We start from the raw sequence: 25,260 nt of genomic DNA on the forward strand, positions 1-25,260 counted from the left end.
TTGATTCTTTTAACCAAAGATAATTTTATTAATTGCAATTATTAATTTGTTGTTTGATTATTCAAGGAACTGATGTTTTTCACTGTATGAAATACAACCTAACTGTGTCCTTACTTGAAATGACTGAATGCAAGCAAAAATGTGAGAGAGAATATTTGAACTGGCATTCACACGTTGGAGGTAAGAGGTGTGTCCTCAGACTTTCCATTAGGAGTTATTGTGTGAATGCACAACACACCTGTGTGTGCCCACCTCACCAGGTAACCCATCCCAACCACACTCCCCTGGCCGAACACTCCCACCTGCACAACTATGTGCTCAAGTGCACACTTGCCTTTTTACACACTTCCTACCCAGGTGTGTTTGAATCACTTTGAAGGGCACAGGATGGACTGTCTGGGTGAGGACCGCTAGTGTGGGTCTGGGGATGGGAGAGTGTGGCTTCATGAACAAAATGGGTGAAAATATAATTTGGCAGCTACTGGGAGGCTCTGGCTTGAACTAATTTAATGGGGTGATTCAAACCACTATAAATATTTACAGTGGCAAGGCCTAAAAGTGTACATCTAAACATTATGTGAGCAATGTCCAAAAATAGTACAGTGTTTTGCACTTTGTAACTAATAAGTTCACCGTAGTCCTATAAATATGCTAATTTAATGTTGTAAATGCAGATACAGGCTGTGCTGCAAAGACCTGTGCACTTGTGGTAATGTTTAAATAAATATCTGTACAGTCTCACTGGTGCTGGGTGCAAATTAAAAGGACTAAAAATAAAGCAAACTGCACCCCTTTGCAGTACCCACAAGTAGCTTCAATATCAGCACAACTGCAATGTCTGTGGTCAGACACGGTACAGGTTTGGTTCGTTTTTTTTTTTTTTTTTTTCATTTCGTCTTAATGCCACCATGCCAGCACTCCACCCCTGCAACTATGCATTCAAGTGCACACTTGTCCGAATGGATGATTTTCTGCACTTCCCCCTCCTTTGATGGAAAGCATGTTGTAGCTCTCTCACTCAGAAGTGTGTGTATCAAACCAAAGGTCATCAGGTTATCTCTACCTAGGTCACAGCCCAATGCAATAATGTTAATGTAGCAGCTATCTTTGTGTGAAATTTTAAAATATCAGGATGTATTGGAGTCTTAAATTATCACACAGAAACCCCTGTCTGGTCCTTATAAAGTGTTGTATTTAAGTCGGTGTACAGAAATGAAGACTTGTCGGTCATCCAACCAAATATGTTCCCTAGGGGTTGAACATTCTGCTGTGTTATTTCATGTGCAGTACAGGTTCTCATTCCTGAATTAGTCACCACCACCCCTGGTGATAATAAACCTTGTGCAAGTACAATCGTGGTTCGATATAGAAGTCTCCCACAACCTGTGGCGTTTCACGCGTCATTGCTCCTGTAAGCCGGCATTGTCGTGATTGGTCATACCAGAATCGTGTGTGTATCTTTACTGGGTGTGCTGTGGGTTTTTGGGCAAGTCTCAGTGCTCCATTGTGTTATCAGGCCATAGTCAGGACTGTTTCCCAGGGATAAGATCTGAAGGCAGCACAGACATCCCCTCTAAACATTGATAAGGCTGTAGGCCCAGAATATCTGACCAATCTGGCATGCAACCTGTTTTGACTGGGCGTAATCCCTCCAATCCTACCCAGGATCTTGGTTCCCACTGTACACATACTCAGCCAATCAGAGAGTGTGTTTCCACAGGGTCCTCTGTAGTCCCGTTCTGGAGGCGGGGTCTTACACAGCCCAGGAAAACTTATTGATCAGGCTTGGTGTCCCTCAGAAACACAGCCTTAGTTAACCCCCAGTCAGCGGATTACCTACAGGATCCTGCAGTTAAGCATAAAAGGCTTCACTATTTTTCTGAACAAAAATGTGCGTGGGTGTTTTGAGATTTCAAGTCTTGTGAGATTTGAAAAGGGGAAAAAACATATTCCACATTCCTAAATCATGTAACATCGGGGATTATGCTGCGTTATATAAATTCCTAAGAGCAGTGTAGCGTGTCATGACCTGAGAGCTTTAGAAAGAAATGAAACTTTAAAAGAACCCGTCAACCATACTTGCTTCTTCATACCTCCCCTTGCTGCTTGTGGTATTTCCAAACTCCCTGGTAATGAACATATAGTTCATCCATCAGGTGGTGGATTGTTGGGGTTGAGATTTTGAAGCGATGGGGCTTCCAGAATGTTCCATTGTCAGCACGAGCTCATAGACACTGGGTAACGTTGGGCCCCTGGGAGGGGTGTGCCCACACAGGGCTGGATAAATCTTGTCACAACAAAATATCGTAAGTTCTTCAGAATCCCTGGACCTTGCTGGCAGTGTGATTTCCCCATTAACTTCAAATGGGGAGACTTCTGGGTACTTGGAGTGTACATAGATGGTCTCAACCAGATGATCATAATCAGCTGTAATTATGCCCTTAATTTATTTGATTAAGTCTGAATATAAATCAAGGTGTAAATGTACATGTAGGTGGGAGGTAGGTTCACTTACAAAATTTCACTACCACACAACAAGGTCCAGCTGCAACCGTTTCCATCTTTCCTTGTCCTTGTCTAGGGCATTTGTAATCCCAAAACCCCCTGTGGATATTACAGATTACCTGTAATAAGGTATTAAGTCATTTTGAATCCATCATTTTGTTCTCGGTTTTATTCACAGAACGGAACAAAGAAGTCGTGGGACTTCATGCGAACTCATGAAAGGTGAGAACATCCTTTATGCTTTTCTTTTTTCGTTTTTGTTCTGCTTTTATTCTGAATTTTTCTTCTTTCCACATTCTGGAGGCCGGTTCACCTTAAACGGTGCAATGCAGCAGCTGAGCTGCCCTGGTATTTTTCCGGCGACCCTGACAGAATTCAGGGGCTGGACTGACCATGGAAAGTGCTGTACAACAGGCTTTACTGCATTTTCACTGTCAGACCTTACGCTCTGACTCAACGAAATAATCCAGAAGGTTACAAATTGTTGCTTTAATCCAAAATATACAATTAAAATATGAGAAACAAAGATTTTTTTTAGGCTTCATTTATTCTACCACCCCATCCTCAGTTTCCACTTAAGTAAGGTATTGTGTTCACAGGACTTGGAATGTCCACTTTTGTGTTGACGTGTGCTTATTCTACACTTGACATCCGCGTTTGGAGAAAAGCTGTTCTGATGGGAGCTGGAGAGGGGCGTGGAGTGAAATGATTTCCTCCGAGTAAAATATTAAAAACGCTGCACTGACTCATTGGGTGCAAGCACCATCATTAACGATTTTACCCAGAAGCATAATGCAACAATGGGCTCCGATTCAAAGTAACCTTGTGTACTATACCACTGTACCATTATTATTATGTTATACTTTCGGGCTAGAGCTGCCCAGCTTGGTACTGGAGGACCACTGTTTGTACAGGCTTTGCTTACAGCCTGACACTTAATTAGCCATTGGTGTGATTAATTGATAATTAATAAAATATTTATTATTTTAGAATATTTATTGGTTCATTAATGTTCGTGTTTGTGCTTTATATACAGCTTGAAGAACTAGTGCAGCTTGATTTGATTTATGAAATGAAATGAATTATCATCAATTGCTATTGACCAGAGAGGGGTCTTAAAGGGATAGTTCACCTTCAAGGATTTTAAAATATTAATTAATTTGTAGTGTATGTTTTCAAATGACCCAAAATGTTTTTAAGTGCAGTGAAATATATTTTAGATATCAAATAGACGTTTCTGACAATGTGCTGGCTTTACAATGGCAGGTATAGGGTATTTGGGGGTTTGTGGTCTAAAGAAAAAAATATATTTCAAGTAACTCCAAAGCAGCTTGTACAATTTTTTAATGATTATTCACGGGTATAAACAAAATACCAGGTTTTATATTATTGGCTTTATTAATTAGTGGCTTTATTAATGAACATATCAACCGACATGATCTTTAAAAACCAGTGTTTCGCTAACTAAACTGCATCAGGGTGTGCTGATGGCTGGTAAGCTGAAACACATTTTAAGAGTTTTAAGAGTTCTCCTTCGTGGGTATTAATAAAGGTATTTTTATGTTTTTTAAAAATATAAAATAAGAGTGCATTGGTGATTTACTTATATTGCTTTTATTTGGATATGCATTTTCTTGATATTTCTTCGATGAACTCACTGAGTGAGCTCCCTCTAGAGAGCTCTGGGGCACTTTGTTATCCACTCTGGCGGCGCTGCTTTCTGCCTCATCTTCACATAGGCTAATCCTTCACATAATGGAGCATTAGCGTCCCTGCGTTCTCCAGGGAGATGTTCAACAACGGCTCTCCCGTCCTGGAGGAGCGGGCCCCCGGCAGCGAGTTCAGCCCTGTGTAAAAGCTCGCCGTCTGAACGGCAGAAAGGAGAGGGAGGAAAAGACTGCAGCAGAGCAAGAGAAGGAGGGAGGGGAAGAACGCCGCGTGGGCGGGCGGGGTGTGATGCTCTCGGAGCGGATGGCCCTTGCGTGTTACCGCTGATGGAGGCCCTGCGGTTTTTTCTGCCCTTGGCCCAGTAAAGTGTTACAGAGTTGGGGGAGGGCTCTAAAAGGTGAGGCTATTAACCCTTTTAAGTGTAAGATCACAAATATGTGATTAGAATATTTATAACATTCTATATGCTGATGTAACAATCACTGCTGATAATAGAAAGCAATGTAGTTCTAGAAGACTGACTTGGAATTTTGAAAAAAAAACATTCCAAAAGACCTACTCTTCAAAGGCCTTCTGATCAGCTAATTAGAACCACACTGGGCCCTTTGTGACGTAAGCACCATGATCGATCCTCTGGGTGTTCCCTATAATGAGAGAGCAGGCAGGGGGGCAGGGGGAGGCTGTGCGGTTGAGCTTTGATGGTGGGAGTGTGAGGGTGCGGTTGCTTGCGGTTTAAATGTTAGGGGACTTTTAAAGTAGACCACAGTTGTTTGGGGTTTAAATGTTTCGAGACTTTTAAAGTAAACCTCCACTGGAAAAAAGAACTCAAAATCTAAAGAAGTGTACATTAAGAATCTCATTTGCTGCCCAATTTTAATCTCCAATTTTTTTATATTCACACTTTAAAAGGCTGTGGCTTTTGTTGGTGAAAAGCTGGACGGGTTTGCTAAGTCTAAGGGGTTTTGTTTGTTCTTGCTTGGCAGGGGTATAGTTTTAATGGTAATTTGTTTGCTTGAAAAAAGCCATTCAGAATGCATTCAAATCAAAATTCAGTAAGGCAACACCACTGGATAGGAGAACACCCCTACAAAAATGGAAACATTAGAGCCTAATGTACTTTTATTTTTTTATTTTATTTTCTCTGCATTTTGAGTTAGTGTTGTTTCAAGTGGAACTTCCCATTAAAGGTGGACCACGGTTGTGTAGTGTTCAAAGGATCGTGGTCCACCAGCAAGCCGAGGATTGTCAGCGATTGGGGTCATATGGAGGTGTGACCAGGTGAGGCTCGTACCCGTACCAGCCGCCCTGTCTGGGGCCCCTTTATCGGCCTTCAGCAGGGCAGGCGGGAGCGGCCAGTGGAGAACGCTCTCCCTGGAAGCAGCTTCCTCCTCGTGGCATGTTTGCTTTTGTGTGGGCAGGAGGGGTTCTGAGCTGGAGAGATCGCTTCTCTCAGATAGAGCTGAAAAATGGAGCAGGGTGTCCTTATCAGCGACTGAGGCTGGGATTAATGGTGTTGACTGTTGATAAAGGCCTTCCCTCCCAGCCCTGCTAGAATACACACTGTGTTCCCAGTGTAACAGGACCAGACCATAATCTCCTGACACCCTCTAGCAAGGCGCTTTCGCCATGGGAACAGAAACCCCAACGAACCAGGGAAGGGCTTCCTGCTTCCTCAACAGCTTCCGCTTTCCCAACAAACACACACACGCACACGCAAACACACACGCACACACGCAAACACACACACACACACACACACGCACACACACATGCAGACGCACATGCAAACACACGCACACACACACACACACACGCATGCAAACACACACACACGCACACACACACGCAAGCACACACACACACATGCACACACGCACACGCAAAGACACACACACACAAGCACATGCAAACACACACACACGCAAACACACACACACACAAGCAGACACACATGTAAACACACACACACACACACACACATGTGCACAAAGACCCAGACACACACACATACATGCACGCACGCACGCACACGCACGCAAACATACGTACACACACACACAAACATGCATGCAGGTCACAGACTTGTACATTAAACTTACAGTGGACATAAACCTTTACAGAATACACACATGCATATATTTCTGCAGAAATACAAATCAATATATTAAGCACATACTGCAGCAAATAGTACATGCTAATATGTGCGTATGCTCTAAGAACCTTACCTATAATATTACACTATACCACTACCACTTTCCCTAACCAGTTGTCTCCCACCTGCTATTATGAATGAGTCACATATATAGTACATAATTTACTATTTAATCAAGGGTGATTTAGATTACATTTGAAATATTATCCATTTGTATGCTGGTTATTTTGCTGAAGCAAGCCAGCTTAGCATATTTGCTAGAAGTTTCGACACCGAAGACTTGAGCCTGAGGTCTTTTGATTAAACTTGACTCCAGTGCAAAGCCAGTTTGGCACAAACTACACAAGAGATTTACAAGGGAATTCAACAACACTTCTGTTTTAAAGATGGCTTGGAATAATTTCACTTTGTAAAGAATTACATTTTGGGTGTGTATCTGGCAATGAAACTTGGTGAGGGGGGTGGGCATGGGTTTATCTTAGTGCAGTTTTAGCTCCACACCTGGTTTCTTCAGGTTCTGTGTAGTTTTCCGTTGTTTGTTTTGTCAAACCAAGTGAGAAACAAGCACTTCAACTGCTACCTTTGCTGGTATGGGCCTGCTTTCCAATGACTTGTGGGCTTACCAGTAATGTACTGGAAATAGAATGTCATGCTGGGGTCAGAAGTGGTCGCGCTAGCCCATAGAATTCCTGAATTTTACACTAATTCATTTGCGTTCTGATAAAATAACTTTTTGCCGTAATATGCCACCTCACAATAATAGCACAATAAATGCATGTCGCTCATAATTTTATTATGACACTTGTAATAAAAGTGGGATGATATAAGCAACAAGCAATATTTTGGATTTCTGACCAAAACTCATTTTTGCCACACAGGCTAATAATAAAAAACCCTAGGAGCGAAACACATGTTTGGGCCAGCCTGTGAAAGAGTGGGTAGGTTTTTTCCACACATGCTATGCCCAGCTCCAGCGCTCCTCAGAGCTATCTTATGGCACTACTGCATTCTTAACGGTAAGATAATCAACTATTCCAACTTGACTGCCTTGCACTGGCACAAAAAAACACAATTATTTAAAATCTTTTACAGTAATAATATTACAGCACAACTAAGTACACAACAAGGAGAGCATAGGTTTCACATAAACTCAAACCAACAAGGCAAAACCCCTCCCTAGGAAACAGGCTCGTGACAGGCACTACTTATTAGCCGTGATTAAGAGGAAATAACTGAATTAAAATCGGATGACACTGAGACACACGACTGGGGAAGTCTGGGGAAAAACAAGACCACACCGTCAAACACCCTACAATGTAGGCTAATATTTCCTTGCACAGGCACAAAATCAAAATTTTACATCTGTAGTGACAAACATTAACAACCTGTTAACTTACAAGACAGCACCATTAGTGACCACATTTTAGCACCATTGCCAGAACAGCATGAAAAAAATAGCTATAAACCTAGTTTACCATTGACGGTTTGCTGCGCAGGAGATAATGTGCTACGTACTTACTTGGAATGCGCTTCTTTATATAGTTGACAACCTTTTCACCGTACTACTAGTTTTTTATTTATTTTTTACTGCACACAGTAAAAAAAAATTTTGATGTGTTTGATTTAATTGGCCGCTACAAAAATGACACACACAGAAAACAAATTGAAAGCATTACTTTTAAAAAGCTAGCTCGAGTCAGTGACATCTTGTTTTCTTTTCATTCAAATTAAGCGCTTTCTCTTTGAATCTGGCAATGCTACCAACAGTTGTGTAAATATTATGATCAATAAGCAACACAAATGTCAGACACTGAAAGATGATTGAAAGAAACAGGAGTGATTATTTTGTTGCGGTTCAAGACTGGTTCATCGCCTGTTGTTATCAGAATACATGCATCAATAAAATGCAGTGCAGTTTTGGCGGCTGCAAGGCGGAATCCTGTGATAACATGACCTCTGGGTCAGCCCACTTGGATTCTAGCTCCAGACAGCCTTATTTATGGTGCATTGTGGGAAAAAGACAAGACAGTCTGGTTCCAGGTCTGTAATTGAAAAGACGTGACAAACCAGCCTTCAACTCTACAGTCACAACTCATACAGGAATAATGAGCCAGCCTGGTTCCAGTTCTAAACTGGAAAAGGGGTATAGTGAGCCTGCCTGGTTACAGTTCTGCAATTGTAAAGGTTTGTGTGAGACTTTGGTATCTTGCATATTGATAATGTTTGAAAGAACAAAAACACATTGTTCAGTTTTGTCGAAAGAGAAAGTCCAATCCTGCTAGTAGGCTTGAGATTGTGGTGTGTGTCAGAGTAGGGTTGTGGGTGTAATTCTGATTGTAATTCAGCGTAGCACAGAAGACTGTGTATATTCAATACATGCAGGAGCCCTTTATCTGAAGGAAGCTCAAAAACCCATGAAATGTTTCATTCATAATGGGAACATTTTTATGAAAGAAAATGAGTTGGGTGGAGGTATTATATAAGGTATATATAGGTCATTGAACAGATGAGCCTGGCACATTCCCCCAGGGTCAGTAGATTTTATTCCACACAATTAAAAACTAAATACGAGCTGTGCAGTATGTTAAGTGATAAGTTAATTCTCTCTCTAATCAGAGAAATGGTCGTGTAATGGGAGACAAGGGGTCCGTGAGGATTGGTACATTTTGGAAATACACTCAGCAGTTCCAAGAGGCTACTGATTTGGGAGACAGCCATGCGGGGCGTGGGGTTCACGCATCCGCATTCTCCAGCATTTGAGGGGAAAAGAATGGCGCGTGCAGAGAAGACGCAAGACCCAGACTAACCGAAGCCAGAATCCAGAGCTCCTTGCTCGCTTTGGCTTCTACAGGCATCATCCTCCTCAGTCCTAAAACTCCTTTCATGTGGGGATTCTTAAGACTGAGGTATTTGCCTTTTCTTCACAGAATTAGCCAGTAGCGTATAATTAAAGTGAGACCAGGAGACAAAGGCTTGGGCCTTAATCTCAGCAGAAAAGAGCTGGTGGCCTGCCCCTCTCACCCGTCTGAATGGCCCATCGCTCCACAGCTAGCTATTATCAATAGGTGCACTGCCCTAAGCCATACTATTATTGGAGGGAAAACTATTTTGCACTGGGAAAGAGACTTCAAAAAGTCCATTTAAAATTTACTCAAAGGGCCCAACGGAAATTCTAAGCAGGTCTGAGTATTAATTAAAGCCGTAAATTTTTACCTTCTTAGTCAGTTCCAACCCCACGGTCACGTAGTGGGACTGTCTGCTGGCCTATATGGACAGGCCAGGGGTTTCCTCTCATTGTTTAAACCGTAGCAAACAAAATGGCTGGAGGGGTTGCACCTTAGATATTCTGTGTACTGAACAAGTATTCTGGTGCGTGTGTAAATACTGCTCCAGTTTTTGCCAAAGCATACAACAGAGTTACTGATAATGCTTCTTAATTGTAGTTAAAAAGCAGCCCCAGGTGCATTCATAGAATTAGTGAATATGTTTGAAAGCCACTGGCAGAGTTAATTCTTATTATGGTCATTTTTCTATTTCAATGAAATCTACTCTGATAGATTTTTTGCTACGCTTGCTAGACATTGGTCTTTCGGCAAGGAATGTAATGTCTGTACTGGCTGACATTTTCCTTTCTGTTCCCTCTGTTTCTGTTAGGATTCTGGTTAGGGTTACACAAAACTCTGTTTGGAGCTGAGCCACTCCCCTTTGGAGCTGCTCCAGGCAACAGAAATATCAGAAAAGAATCTTCCGTGATCATGCTAACCCTTTAGATAACTTTGGAGATAATGAGATGATTTAAGAATGTAGATTTCCATGGCACACAGCCTTACCTGTCTCGCTTCAAGTGTCCCCTTCCAAAAAATAGTAAATTAATTTTAACTTTTAAAAAGTATAGGTTACCTTACATAAAGTTTATTTTTACTTCTGTTTTTATTTTTCAGTATTTATTCATATATTTTAAGTACTTTATTTGGCCCATGTTAAGTATACCTAAAGTATTTCCTGGAATACGTATACCATGTGTTCTTACATCTGCATCCTATACTTAAATTATTTATATAAAACCGTTTAGGCTACGTCTGGATAGAAAAGTGAAGTGCACTATATGTAGCTTACACTTTCTGGGATTTAGTTTAGAAAACGTGTACTTGCAGCATATTTTTCCAAACTTCTTTTTTGTGAGGGTTGACAGCACTGCACAACTGACAGCTTCGTGGCTACCGATAGCTACCTCGTGGTTGTTGGACAATGCAATGGAATTATTTGTCCAGATGCGTCCGTAAGAAGTGACAATGCATTGTAAATACTAATTTCATTTGGTTTCCAGAGCCCCAACACAGGTGTCAAGTGAAACATCAAAGCTATGTATGGTCTCCCAAAAGTCCTTGGTGCAATGGATGAAAAGGGTACCATTCGGTAAACATACAAGTAGTATGTGATGCCAGTTGCAGAGTAGGCTATTAGATGGTGTGATTAAATACCTTGGGAGCACATACAACAGCTACATTTAGAGCAACTGCGATTTGTGTCACCACTTTGTCACAACGTTACTTTAAAGTGTTGGCTATATTAGGTCTGGGGAGACTTAATAGCTCAAATAAAATAAATAATTAAAATTTCAATGACATATTATGACGTGGGCCTATATTTAAAATTTAATCTGACCGCAAGCCAAATTTTCCACCTCTTAGATAACCCTTGGAACCTTGGCTTCTCACACTTGGGGCCAGCCCACCTAGAGCAGACGAGTGCTACAGTGCACTGCACAAAAGAAAAAGTCTGATACAAAACCAAGAAATGAGGTCGGCGAATGAGAACGATAGCCGATTTATTGATTGCCTACATGAACCCCCTTATGACATGCATTCTGGGCTTGCAATCACAATTTCTATGTGAAACGCTGCAAAAAGAGCAGGGGAAATCTATTACATCTTGCAGAGCTCAGCTCGCACGTCACAACTTTCGTGAAACGAGTCCCTGGACCACAATACTACACCTCAGAGTTTGCCACTGTGAATTCACATTTTTCTGTTGCGGGGAGCTGAGCCACTGGGCCACCAGATGAAACGACCAGAACATGACTCTCAAAACCCAGACACATTCACAGAGTACCTGTGTCCTCACAAGGCTGATTAATCTGTTATGTGTGTGCTGGTTTGAATGCTGTCTGTAGAAATTCTGTGAGGGCCTGGTTTTTGTGTTCACTCTTTTCTTATCTTTCATCTCTCTCCCCCAGTGTCTCCATCCTGATCTTCAACACAACATCGCACTGCTTTGTCTTGGTCAAGCAATTCCGCCCAGGTAACATGGCTCCACCCCTCTCCCTACAAGAGCCAATCAAATCTTACATGAAGAAGAACAGGCCAGCTTGCTGTGGGAACTGGTCATAGTTCTGTTTTGCTGGAACCCATAGTGCTTTGGTCAGTAATGAGTGACAAGGGACCAGGTATCATGAAGTCTCTGAGTACATTTTTGTGACATGTGGCATGTACATATCATTTACACATGTATGAAACTCATACATATGATCTGTGCATCTGCATCCTGTATGTCTCTGAGCAGATGAAGCTTTATCAGTGCATTTAGGGTACATATGGGGAGAATGGGAATATGGATATACTGTGAAATTATTTATTCAGGCTAGATTCAGCCCTGTAGGGCTACAAAGCCATTACCCATCAGGCTCTGCTCCTTTTTAAACTCACGCCCCCTGTAGTGTGACAAATTGTATTCATTACCCAGCTCCCCAGGTGAGACATGCGGGTCCCTGCCCCCCAGTCGGTTACCCCGTTCCCCTCAAATTCAGGGCATTATGGAGCAGCACCCCTGTGGTGATGTGGAAGGTGGGATGAGAAAGACTTCTTTATAAAAGTCATGTTAATGAATGAGCACATTAATTAAAGATTATCACCATTTATCAATTTCAGTAACAGTAATTGCTTTGCATTGTAGTAATTAACACTCAGCCTGTCCTATAGCAGACCTGCTCAGTCTGTATAAATGACTTACAATTGCCCATCAAACATCAGATGACTGCATGCATCCTTAGCTGATATCTGATTCATTCTGTCCTCCAGTCATGTGTTAAGAATGGGTGATGCGTACTTTGGGATTGGCGATGCAATAAATGTTAATCATTAATGCATTAATTGGTTTCATTCATGTATTGGGTAGTGTTTAATTAATGGGATGTTAGCATATTTCGCCAGTGCAGTCATAGAGTCATCACTGTGAGGGCCCGTGTGCTGCCAGTGTGGGACTTTATCCAAAGCATAATACGCTATTTAAAAAAAAAAGCTGTGACCTTGCAATACTCATCACCCGCTTCAAACATGACAGCCACTATTTGGTGAGTTCAAATTCTGTCCCTCTGGGCACCTAAAAACCAACCATATATCCTTGAGTGTCTTCATATTATTATTTCTTCTTTGTTTCTGTAGAGGAACATCAATCAATCAATCAAACTTTATTTATAAAGCACATTTCCGACAGCGGGTGCAACTCAATGTGCTGGTCCAGTGGTTCCCTCAGTGCCCTTTTAGCCACAGTGGCATGGAACAACTGCCACGACCCAGTTTAGCCACAACTGACATTTCTCAATTTAAAATGTGGGAAAAGGCCTTGGCAATTGTTATGGCCCTGCAACAAACAATAATAACAAAAAAAGAATTCAATCTTAACAAGTGCTTTAGTTGTATATTTAGACTTTAAATCTTATTTCTATTACTTTTTGGATAAATAATACAAAAAGATTGCCAAATGGGTGAGATAATTTCACTTGTCAAGCATAAAATAACAAAGTAAACTAATGTTTTCTATTTGAGTGAAGGAAATAAGATTTTTAATTAAATTTTTGATTTTAAGTTTCATTGCAAGACTAAAACACAGGGCAGGCTTTTTTGCAGTGGGGTTATCAAAAATGAATACTGAAGAATGAACCCAAGAAAATGTATTTGAGTTGGTCATATCTATGCCCACGCTCAGTCCAGAGGTTTTCCAGAAGGTTTTCATTTTCAGACACCTCGGATTGCCCTTTGACCCCTTCTCTGCACTCTTGCCTCTGCAGCCGTGTACGTCTGCGAGTGGGAGAAGAGCAAGCCCAAGCAGGCGGAGGAGGAGAAGAAGAAGGAGGGGGAGGAGGTGGCACCGGAGGAGCAGACTGAGAAACAGCCGGCGGAGGAGGCGGAGGGAGAGGGGCAGGGGACGGGCGCGGAGACGGGGGAGACGGGGAGCGCTCCAGACCTCCCCCCGGCCTCGGCGGGGGTCACGTACGAGCTCTGCGCCGGCCCGGTGGACAAGCCCGACCTCCCTCTGGAGGAGGTCGCCCGGCAGGGGGTCCTGCAGGAGTGTGGCTACGACGTGCCCGTCGCCAAGCTGCGGAAGATCACCTCCTATAGGTGCCTGCACACACCCTGCATCAACACACACTCACGCCTCTCTTAGAGACACGCGCATGCACACACACACACACACACACACAGATTCTCTCACTCCTTTCTTATACACACAAACATACACACACACACACACACACACACACACTCACTCTCACTCCTTACGCACACACACACACTCGTACACACATACATGGACCCTTTTCTCTGAAAGTCCACCTTCCGAAATTCCAGCCATGCCCCCTTTGTTTGGCTCAGGAATTAATACCTCACTGCCATCATCCAGTACCGCCATTCTTCCGATGTACATCATGCATCTCACCATGTACAACTGTGCACTTCATCATCATCATCATCATCATCATCTTCGTCATTATTATTGTTATTATTCCATTCTTGTCCAAAATAGCACCCTTACTTGCCACTGAACATCAGTCTTCTACTGCAGATGACACAAGTGTGTTGTGGAGCCACAGGAAAACAAGGACTTAAACAGTAACCACCGTGACTTCAGCTGTCTAATAACCAAGTGAAAACTGTCTGGATGGCATGTAAAAATAAATTTATGATAGGCATCCCGGATAATAATAATGGTGTCCTAATTATTATCCAGGAGTTTCGGTCTTGGCGCACATTCAACCGAAAGCACCTTTTTTTTCTTTTTTTCTTGCTGTCTGTGGGTGTCATGGTAACCCATATGCCTCTGTGAGGCCGTGTTCATAATATTCACTGTGTGCGGAGCTCTTTCCTCTGCGGGCCATGGAGTGGGTTTGGTGTTCTGGCAGTGTGTGTCTGCTTTGGATAATGTCTGAACACGAACTGGAATGTCTTGCATTTGGTTTCAGTAAAACATCCTTGTTTTTCTTTTTTGATAGGGCCATTTATTTTAATTTGTCCCGTGAATGAGATGGTGAAAGATGAAGGTAAATAAAAGCCGCGGAATGTTTATTGCCTTTATGCTGGCTTACGGTAAAGTAACGCCAGTAAAGCTCATGCTTTTGGGGGTTGTTAATATTGTTTTTAAAACATTTTCATCTCCATAGTATGGATATATACTGTAGATATATGGACAATGATAACCGTTGCTGCATTTTAAAGGAACCGTGTTATGGGACTGATCCAGATACGAACTCATAGTCGATAGAGAAGCATTTAAATGATACATTCTTTATTTGTCCCAACCTGACGTGGTGTGGTTCCCCACGGCGATGAATTCATTGTTGTCTTTGTTTATGGAGGAATTGGGGCGGAGGCGTAGGGCGTAGGGTTAAGTGAGGCGGCAGTGTAGTATAATGGGCATTGGGCGTAGGGTGTAGTGCGGCAGCAGTATAGTATGATGGGTAAGGAGCTGGTCTTGTAACCCAAAGGTCACTGGTTTGATTCCCTCAGTAGAACACTGCTGTTGTACCCTTGAGCAAGGTACTTAATCTGCATTGCTTCAGTAAATATCCAGTGGTACAAATGGATGCAATGTAAAGTGCTATGTAAATAGTTGTATAAGTCTCTCTGGATAAGAGCATCTGCTAAACGCCTGTAATGTAGTGTAATGTAGTGGCCTGATAAAAAGATTCCTTTTTATTTCTCCAGAAGCTGAGAACACCTTTTACAAACTGTCTCTCGGCAGGGCAGAAAAGCCTAGGAGACTCCTACTGCCAGCCTCCATGCACAGGTCACCTGGGAGATCGCCATGGCGATGCAACCATGGAAATGGCTGTGTAGTGTAAATTGAAAGCAGGACTCAGACCCTTGAGGGACAACTGCCTGTCATTGTGGGGTGCAATAACCAACAAAAACACAATGCAGTCGCCTGGCGGTCAATATAAAGGGTTGAAGCTGGTCATTGGTTAGAGTCAAGGGTAGGTTTAATCTGTTGCATTAGATGGAAGTAAACACTGATATTCCTGTGAGTATTTTGAATCATAGGGAAGAGATGTAGACGTAGACTCTCTGTAGACCCAGTGACCTATCAGTTTGTGTGCTGTCAGGCCCGGAGACATAGGAGACATAGCCAGCACACCCCCCCTCACTTCATCTATGCTTTCCTTTGTGTTTGTGCAGGTGTGTGTGTAGATGTATACTGTATGTGTATATGTGCGTGAGTACATGTGTTGGTGTGGGGTGTGCGTGTGTATAGATGTATACTGTAAGTGTATGTGTGTGTGAGCACATATGTGTGTTTGTGTCGGGTGAGTGTGTGTGTGTGTGTGTGGGTTCCATGTGCGCTTCTGTACTGTGAGTAGATGCGTGTGTGAGTGTTTTACTCGTGTGTATTGTTTGTGTGTGTATGTGTATGTGTTGGAGGTATGAGAGTCTACAGGTATGCACATGGGTCATTATAGGATAGGGCTGTCAGCAGGGTGTGGCAGCAGGGTCCAGCTTCTGATTCCCCCTGTTCTGTGCTTTTGGTCAGGTCGGGGGTGGGCGTGACGGGCGCCAAGCAGACCCTGTTCTACGCAGAGGTGTCGGAGGAGAACCACGTGGGCGTGGCCGTGGCCGAGGGCGAAGCCGAGCTGCGGGAGGGCGAGGTGGTCAAGGTGCCCCTCCACGAGGCCATGACCTTCGCCTACGACGAGAGCATCCCCAAAACCATGGCCGTCATCTTCAGCTTCGTCTGGTTCCACAACAACATGTCACCCAAGTACAAGATCTCCACCAACGTGTAACCGCGCCCTGCTCCCCCCCCCCCCCCCCCACACGGTCCATATCGTACGGGTGGTTGAGCAGTATATACGTTAATACTGTTTTTCTTTGTGGTCGTTACTCTATCGCCATTTCTACACAAGCTGGTGTTCTGCTGCACTTCTATTGATTTCTTTTCAGCGTAAGTTATTTTCTGATGGCTCTGAAGTCTGTATCACTGCAAGTTATCCCTGCTGAATTTGGCTGAATGGAGAATCTTGAATTTTAATGGCCTTGTTAACTCAGGCTAGCTCTCGCTGTATGACTCTTACACTCCGTTGCTATACACCGCACACTCCCTGTTCACTATTATAATTCACTATTATAGTGCTCCCTCAGAGTGATGTTCAATTGGTTTCACGGACAGAAAATGTGTCCTTACACACTTGCATGCGTTCTCCTTCTGGAATAATAGCTGCTCTTTTTCTTCCAACACACTAAGTAGCTGTGAGTATGAGCATAATAATGCCTAACAATAATAATAATGATAATAATGATTTGAAGAAGATTACGAAGATGAAGAAGAAGGATAAGAATAATATTATTATAATTGCAAATGCAACACTATTGAACAGCATATACCTAACTATATTCATGTCAGAAACTAAGGTTTAAAGTTAAGAAATGTGTTTAATTGAGTTCTGTTTATTCTAAAATCAAATTTTCTTGAAAGTATAGATCGTATTTAATTACTGCTGTGATATTACACTTTTTTGTATTAAGGACGTGTTTCACACACACCTGAGCACACACATACACACACACACACACGCTTAATGTACTGGAATATCCAGGTACAGTGCCATTTAGTGTGACCATATATTGGATTTTAAATAAAGGACCTGGGTGGGCGGATGTTATGTACTAGGCTATTTTCATTGTTTAGTTTGTTTATATGCAGTCTATTGAACAAACAAAACCTATCCGGACATTTTTAGGAATTTAAAAACCAGCCTGGATGGACATTGTGAGTCCCAAAAAGAAGAAATGTCTGGGGAAAAGAGGGCGTCTGGTCAGCCTAGTGAGATTGTAAGGTATTGCAGCAACTGGCTTATTGAATGGTTGCATTATGGAAAGAATTATGTCGACTTTTTCATTATATATTTTTTTCTAATTCATGCAGTTTACGTGTGTTACTCAAAGAGAAAAGGGGTATCATGTTAATGTTGGTGAAGTTAAAATAATCCTGTCAGTTTTTGGGATTGGGATGGTTCCTCCACTGATATTGCAGTGAAGGGGAGGGCAGGAAAAAAAGTCATAAAAAGGGGGATAAAAATATTTATGTTTAAAAATATGGATTATGTAAAGTTTAATTGTTTATTGGCATGCGATGTCACCAGTTTCATACAGCAATATATGGTGCTCACCAAACTAGAATGCTGAAATGGTAATTGCTGAGTGAAATTTTAGTTGAATTTTACATGGTGATAACTTCTCAGCATTGTATAACATTTATTTTTGAGCTATATGATACTGTAGCCAGTTATAACAACAGCACTATGTCAAATTCTACTAAATTTTTATTTAGCAATTGCAGGTTGACCTTATGAAATACAACCTAATTTTTGAATTGTTAACCTAATCAACCGTTGTGGACAGCTGACATATTTTATACAGTATTTCCAAATGGACTGCGCAACTAAAGTGCTTGGGAACAATCAAACACTGAAAAGCAACAATGGCTATCTCAGGTCTCAACATTTTGATAATACTACGTGCCATTCAGGGAGAGTGTACAACTATGGCACATGTACAGTACACTATCTCAGTATTCTTCAGAGAGCTACTAACAGCCTTTCAAACTGGTGTGGGAGACACTGGAAGTAGTGCATACCAGTACAACTGAATTTTAGTAGTACGTGAGGGACATTTTTAAATCAAAGGCATATGAAATTGCCTATGAAGCTTTTAAGGTTGAACATGAATAGCCTGAAAATGTAGAAATGTTTTCACTGTAATGCTTCACATGAGCAGGTTTGGCCCTTTTAACATACTTCAGCAGTAGCTCTAGACTCCTTATCCCCACAATCATGTCTACTCAGCATACTTGTTAGTATTATAGTTGTCAGTACATGCAAACACAGATACCAGGGGTTTAAAATGTGTTGGGATAATTTTGATGCTGGTGGTAATCTGCAGGCCAAAAGGTGAGGAGGGCATGTTTAAAGGAGTTTTCCCTCATTCAAATGGGTATGATACAATTCCTGGTGACATTTAAAACATATTAAAGGTCATTATATATTGTGTGTGAAATCCAAAATATACAGGCTATATTGTGTCAATTATATGTCTAAATATACTGTGCATTTTTGAAAATATATAAATTATTGCAGTGCTGATGCATGTGTATATTACATATTGCGCACAAAATATTTTACGATAAAAAATAAATTGGTGCAGTATGTATGTATATATATAATAATACTTGTAATTATATATTTTGAAATGTATACTGTATATTTTGACAAACAGAAATATAGCTTGTACATTTATTATCCTTATATTCTGGATTTCAGAATTTACAATATAGTTTATGGCACTAAAGGTAGAGGTTCATTTTCTTAATTTCTTCTGTAAAACACCTTTTGCCTTCTGCCTGAGTTTTATTTACTTAAACACACAGCAAAATACCTAAGGGAAACTGGCACTTTACTGGAAAAATCCATACCTTGGAGCCCATTGTTTTACCCAAAACATAGCTCTTTAACATAAATGTATAATTTACAATAGGTAGTGTTTCTTTGTTAATTCTTCCCAACATAGACGTGTAACCTACAGTAGTGATTCTTCTTACCCAAGTGTTTTGTGTTTCAGTGGGAAACCTGAAGGACCACAAATTTGTGCTCATTATATATATTTTTTATTTCTATTTATTTTTATTATGCATCATATCAATGGCCCTCTTGACTGGTGTTCGTAGGAACTCACTTGGAGCTTGAATTGTAATGGGTGTGTCTGTTAAGATTAAATGAATTCACTGTATTGTTAGTGTATTAGTATTAAGTTATTTATCTTCTACTATTGTCAAATGAGCATTTTCAATGACATTAGCTGTGACTGCACATGTTAGCAGGATACACAGGTACATAATGGTACACAGGTACATATTGAAATGAAAGGTTTACAGGATGTGTCAACAAAAACATAGGCCTCTATTGGCAAAGTTTTGCTAAAGCTGTTTGAAAGATTTTTTTATGTAGCTTGCACTGAAATTTTGTTGAACCTATTTTATGAGGAAAAGTGTTGAAATGAGCCTCTGCAAGTTTCTAAAATATGCCAGTTTTTTTGAATATCTTCTTATTTTGTGTATGCTTGATTCAAAGTGAAGTTGGCAGTGATCATTATGTATCATTTCTGTTCATATTCCATTGATTTTGTATTTTCAATTTTTTTAAATATCACTTTTTATCATCTTAATACTTTGCATTGTTTTTACAAGTTGCATGTGTTTTGTGCTGTTTTGTTGCGTTGAAAAACTGTAAATAAAAAGGGTTTAATACCCAAAATCTCACCATGAAGTAGACCAGGATTTCTTCATCTTTTGATACCGTTCAATATAACAAGAATTGTGTTGATTGGTGTTTGCCTGTTTCTGTCGTTAACTTTGACTTGCGATCGTTTTCCTCTTTGCTGATGCAGATGGAATACATTGTCATCATTTTCGACACTGTTCCCCCTGCCACACTAAATAATTTTGCATGTTTTGTGACTGATGCTCCAGCAATTCATACACTGTCTGTTTGAACTATTTAGTTTCTTCATCTTCTGCAAACTCACGAATCAAAGTTCTTGATAGCCTTTTTTATTGCTGCCACATGCTGCTAATTGGCAAACAACATAATATTACTCATTTATAGAACTGACTTTATAATTGTGATTCAGTTATTTTAGTTTCCAAGTCCTATTTCAGGTGGCATTTCCATTATGTTGTCCTACATCTATAGTGTTCATGCAAGGTGTTTATTGACAGCTGCGGTGGTAGTGTAGCATTATGGCTAGAGAACTGGGCTTACAGGATAACCCTGAGGCTGTAGGTTTGATTGTCTGGTGGGACTTCCGTGTAATGCACAGCTATATAAATGGATTTCATGTAAGAAATGTAAGTGGAGCTGGTGGACCATCGGTCTTGTGGCTACAGCTCTGGGCAGGTGCCCAAAATGGGGAAGAGGAGAGAAACTATCATTAGCGGGTTCGGGTATGTAGATGAGCACAGCAGGATCAATAGTGGTGTGTGTATGCAATAATGAAAACACTATTAGAATAAGGCTATAGCTATAGCTGGAGGAATAAGAGGCTAACACAGCCATGAGGGCATCCCTGAGATAGTCACCACCAGAGCATGACTGGATCAGCTTGACACAGAGATACGTACCATGCGTAATCTAGTGACATCACTGTTTACCAGGCTCTATGGCCCCTGAACTATAGGCTTAAAATGTGGTTTTAGGACTATGTAAATATAGAGTGTGTCTGCACCCCAAACATGGAGAAGGCTCTACTGCTACCTATAGGACTGTTAGCTACTTGAAGTAACAAGGAGGCCTGTTCCCTGCAAGTTTTTGTGTGGGATTACAGGGAAAAAGGTTGTCCAGGTACAAACCCATGTAAAGCTTCAAAAGATAAGAAAGGCATCTATTTGGAATCTGGAAAAGTCAATTGGAAATTTAACAGGTAGCCAATGAAGAGAAGCTTACACTGGGCTGATGTGTCAAATCTCAAATCTTGATTTAATACAAATATGAGCAACTCTATTTTGAATCAGTTGGGGAAGATTTTGCACATCCAGAAAAAATAGCATTACAGATGTCTAATCTTGAAAGAACATATGTATAGACTAGTTTTTCTGCAATGTATAGTGATAGAATTATTTTTAAATATACCTAAAAAAAACAACACTGGAGATGTTTTATATGTGATTCAAATGGGAAATCTGGATCAGAGGTAACACCAAGACGTATGACGACAGCTATTGAAGGAACAGAGATGCCATCATGGTTAAATATAATCAGACCATTCATTTAAGGCACTATATTCATCAGATTGAAGCTACTTTTCAGTCAAACATATATTAACATGGTCATGAGTATTTAGTTCATTTACAAGAGTTGCCTCTGGCATCATTGAGCTTGTGTTAATCAATCCAATTTTTAACTGTTTGGTTTAATGTACTACTTTACAGGTCTAGTTTTTTTCAAATTAGCAGAACAAATGTCCCTACTTTCTTTAAAAAGCTTAATTAAGAAGGTTGAAGTCTAGAGACTGTCTTAGTAGGACGGAACCTGGGCAGCGGTTCTAGGGAACAGGCAAAGATCTGTGTAGGACAGTGAGCCCACTGCCTGGCCTTGGCTCTGGTGTCGGAGTGCACTGAATGATTATATAGATTTGTTTAAAACAAGCCCTTAAGCATGGGATTAAATATATACTGTGGCCAATGAGATGTTTGTGTTTGCCTTCTTTTTGGCAGTGTGGTAATAAATACATTAAATCATGACAAAAACATTGGCTGAATTATAAGGCAAACTGTGGGAGTAGTAAGGGTAGAGTTTTAGAAGGACCCCTCCCCCCCTCACACACAGCCTCTTTGATGAACTAATATGTGAAATAGCTGCTGTGGACTGTAGTGGATGTTGGGTAAAGATCTCAATCATATCATTCATTCATTGTAATCTATTTTATTGTGGTGAGGGTCTGCAGCTACTGAGTGGTAATGTTAGATGAAAGACTGAAATGGGAAACCCTAGTATAGAGTACTGGACTTGATGCCGGAAAATGACAGGGTGGAATTCTGAGTAGAAAGATGCTATTGACACCCTTTAGCGGTGACAAGTTAGTCCTAATTGCTGTGCACCTGGGTTGTGTGTAAAATGCTCAGTGTTATTATTCAGTGTTAAGTATAACTGTGCCATGATGGTCACGTTGAATGTCTCCAGCAGAATGTATACCCTGGTAGCATATCTTACATAAACATAATACTTGATGTTATTTTCTATTACCCCTGGAAAACTTTTTTAAATATATTTTTTATTAATGTGCACATTCGGAAATGACTATATCACATGTATACCAAACTCAAAATCACCTGGGGCATATTGCAGGTAGGATAGTGAATGTGCTCCTCTTCAGACTGATCTAGGGATACAGTATATGGCACTGTGGGCTAGTATTTATTTTATTTTTATTTATTTAGTTTATTTAAACAGGGACAGTGTACAAAGAACATTAACCTTATATAAAACAAGGAAAGATGTAATGTACTGGGTTATAGCAATTTGCTAAATATCACCTTTGTGTGTAAATATTTTTATTATGGAGAGTGGCATTCTGTAGTTTTTAGGGTGGTTAGATCAATGTAAGTACATGTTGAAAATCGTAAAAATTTCCCAATGAAATTTGTAGGGTTTGACGGCGAACATGCAACCTGGTTTTATGTTTCCTGTTTTCGTTTCTTGTGCAATGTTTCTTTTGTCATCATACCTTTATTCTGTCACTGCAGGATCATTATCATCTTCGTCATCATCAGCATTACCTTTATGTTGTTCTCTACAATGTTATGGGGGAATTGACTGGCGGCTCACAATTACTGAGATAGAATTCCCTGCTTGTGTAAACTATCTGTCATTTGGAAACTTTTGAACTTCCCTCAGTTTTCTGAATATGACACATCAAAGGAGAGACCCTTTGCCCTTCCACTAAGGGGGATACAGATCAGCCCATCAGCTTTTCATCTCCCCCCACCCCCCCCCCCCCCCCACCCCCAAAAAAGAAAATAATAAAAGAAGGAGAACAGCGGATATGATGTTGGCATTAACGTCAATAGGGTGTGTATATTAGTCATCCTTCAAGCATGTCTTGCATTCAGAGCTGTGACCAAATTGCATTGCACTAAAACAAGAGACAGTATCGATTTCATGCTCTAACAGCTTTAATGTCCTCTGTCCTCATACAGTGAATTTCTGCATGAAAGTAGCCGTTATATTTTCTCATGTATTCTGATAGGCACTAACCACATACTAAGCACATGGAGGTTGGGAGTTTATGTTATCATATAGGTATAACATAAACTTATATACCATAAAGTGACTTGGGGGGTGTGGGAGGGGGTGTTAGGCTACACTACCACATGTGGCCAGTGCTGGCTGTATGCTCCAAGTCTGGCAGTGTCTGAATTATGTGAGGAATATGACACATTAAATTAGATCTGCTGAGAAGGTCAGGACATACAGATAACATCAGCGTCACATCCCTCAAACCACTGGGCAACTACCTAACACACTTCAATGTGTGCTCTAGCTCAAATTGGAGAGGATTTGGTTGTCCCGTATAAGTCCTTTGCACCGCCCTCAATGTTCTTCTCTTATATCTGCTTTTCCTGACACTTCATTCGGTGAATTACCCATAATTCTTTGTAACACTGTGATATTCTGGACAAAACTACATTTACAAAACTTAATTACAATCAGGAGTCAACAATTGATACAACCTTGAATTATATCAGTTAATCGACAGAAGAAGGTTAAATACATTAAAAATGCAGTTAGCAAATACAGGAAAATTATATTTCAGCCTACTGCTTGCTCATCCTGCAATGCAAGGAATTGCATTACATCACTGTCCATTTGTATGTTCAATTGCATTCAGATTGGGTAATTGGCTTGGGCAGTCAAGAATTTTCCAGTTTTAGGGTTGAAACTCCTATGTGGCTTTTGCAGTATGTTTGGGGCCATTGTCTTGAAATGTACCATCACAAACAGAAATATTGATAATATGAGTTAAAATGTTTGTCTTGAGAGAAGCATTACCCTTGATAAAGCTTATCCAGACCAGTTGCTTTGTTAGACCTCATTGAGCACATTAAGTTAGCAATTAAGTTGGCCTCCATAGTAACACACAGCTCAAACATGCCCTGAGATATGTTCTTATCATTATAATATTTCTCAGTGAAAGAATGACTAAACTGTCCAGAGGTTCTTGGTAACTGTGAGACTAGATATGAGGCCACAGTTATAAAACAATATATCAAAATGACTAGCCATCTTTATCTTGTCATGGCATAGAACATCATTAACATTCAGACTAATATCACAAGATTTTGCCTTTATTGTGGTTGATGAGCCCATCTACATCAGACCTTTCCACAATTTGTGGGGCTGGTGCAAATAGTCATTTACAGCATCTTTATAGTACTGGGATTTCATTTTGTCTATTTTGTATTTAACTTGATTCCTGCATTTTCTAGTCCTTTTGTAATTTTGCTGCAGCGAAGACCTTTAAAATTTAGCAAAAAAATTATCTCTCATCCTAATGAGGTCTAAAAAAATGTTACATTTCAACCAAATCTAGCCGGTTTTTCACAGAGCGACTTGGTGGTAACATATATCTACATTGTATATGTTCGGTGAAAGACCCACTAGATTTGGATGAAATGTGATCCTTTTCTGGCCAGCTAGGACATAGCTAGGCTATATCAAGTTAAAACATGAACAAAATTAGTGATAAGTAGAAATAATTCTATTTAATGTGAAAACATATGTGAACCAAGATTTCCATCCTTTAAGACATATCATATAGATACCATCTATATTCAGGCTTGTGCTCACTGGGAGACAATCAATATCCATCCGTCGTCATGAAATGATGATATACAGTAATGTGGAGTTTGCATGTGAAATGATAGAGAATGGATTTCAGAAATATAAACAACAACTGTATAAATTCCCACAATGATTATACAGTTTAAAAGCAAGAGATTGAAACTATTATTATTTAGCAAACATGCTTGCATAACGAGTCAGAGGTCTGCCTGAGCCTCAGGTGGGATTTTAACCCAAGCCTTTCCGTTGTTCAAAGGTCCCAGAGGTAAAA

At 40.6% G+C, this 25,260-nt stretch overlaps 1 protein-coding gene across 1 annotated transcript in view; it reads left to right on the top strand.

Moving 5' to 3' along the window:
- LOC118229080 (uridine diphosphate glucose pyrophosphatase NUDT14-like) overlaps positions 1–19,912 on the top strand; it is a 34,622-nt gene extending 14,710 nt beyond the window's left edge. Inside the window, exons 2-5 of the mRNA XM_035420763.1 lie at positions 2,684–2,727; positions 11,562–11,626; positions 13,392–13,722; positions 16,130–19,912. Of these exons, the coding sequence (XP_035276654.1) occupies positions 2,684–2,727; positions 11,562–11,626; positions 13,392–13,722; positions 16,130–16,382 (693 nt within the window). The 3' untranslated portion in view covers positions 16,383–19,912. The remainder of the gene's footprint in view (positions 1–2,683; positions 2,728–11,561; positions 11,627–13,391; positions 13,723–16,129) is intronic.
- Positions 19,913–25,260: the final 5,348 nt, after the last annotated feature.

The sequence above is a fragment of the Anguilla anguilla genome, chromosome 6, assembly GCF_013347855.1.
Source record: "Anguilla anguilla isolate fAngAng1 chromosome 6, fAngAng1.pri, whole genome shotgun sequence".
Classification (NCBI taxonomy): Eukaryota; Metazoa; Chordata; class Actinopteri; order Anguilliformes; family Anguillidae; genus Anguilla; species Anguilla anguilla.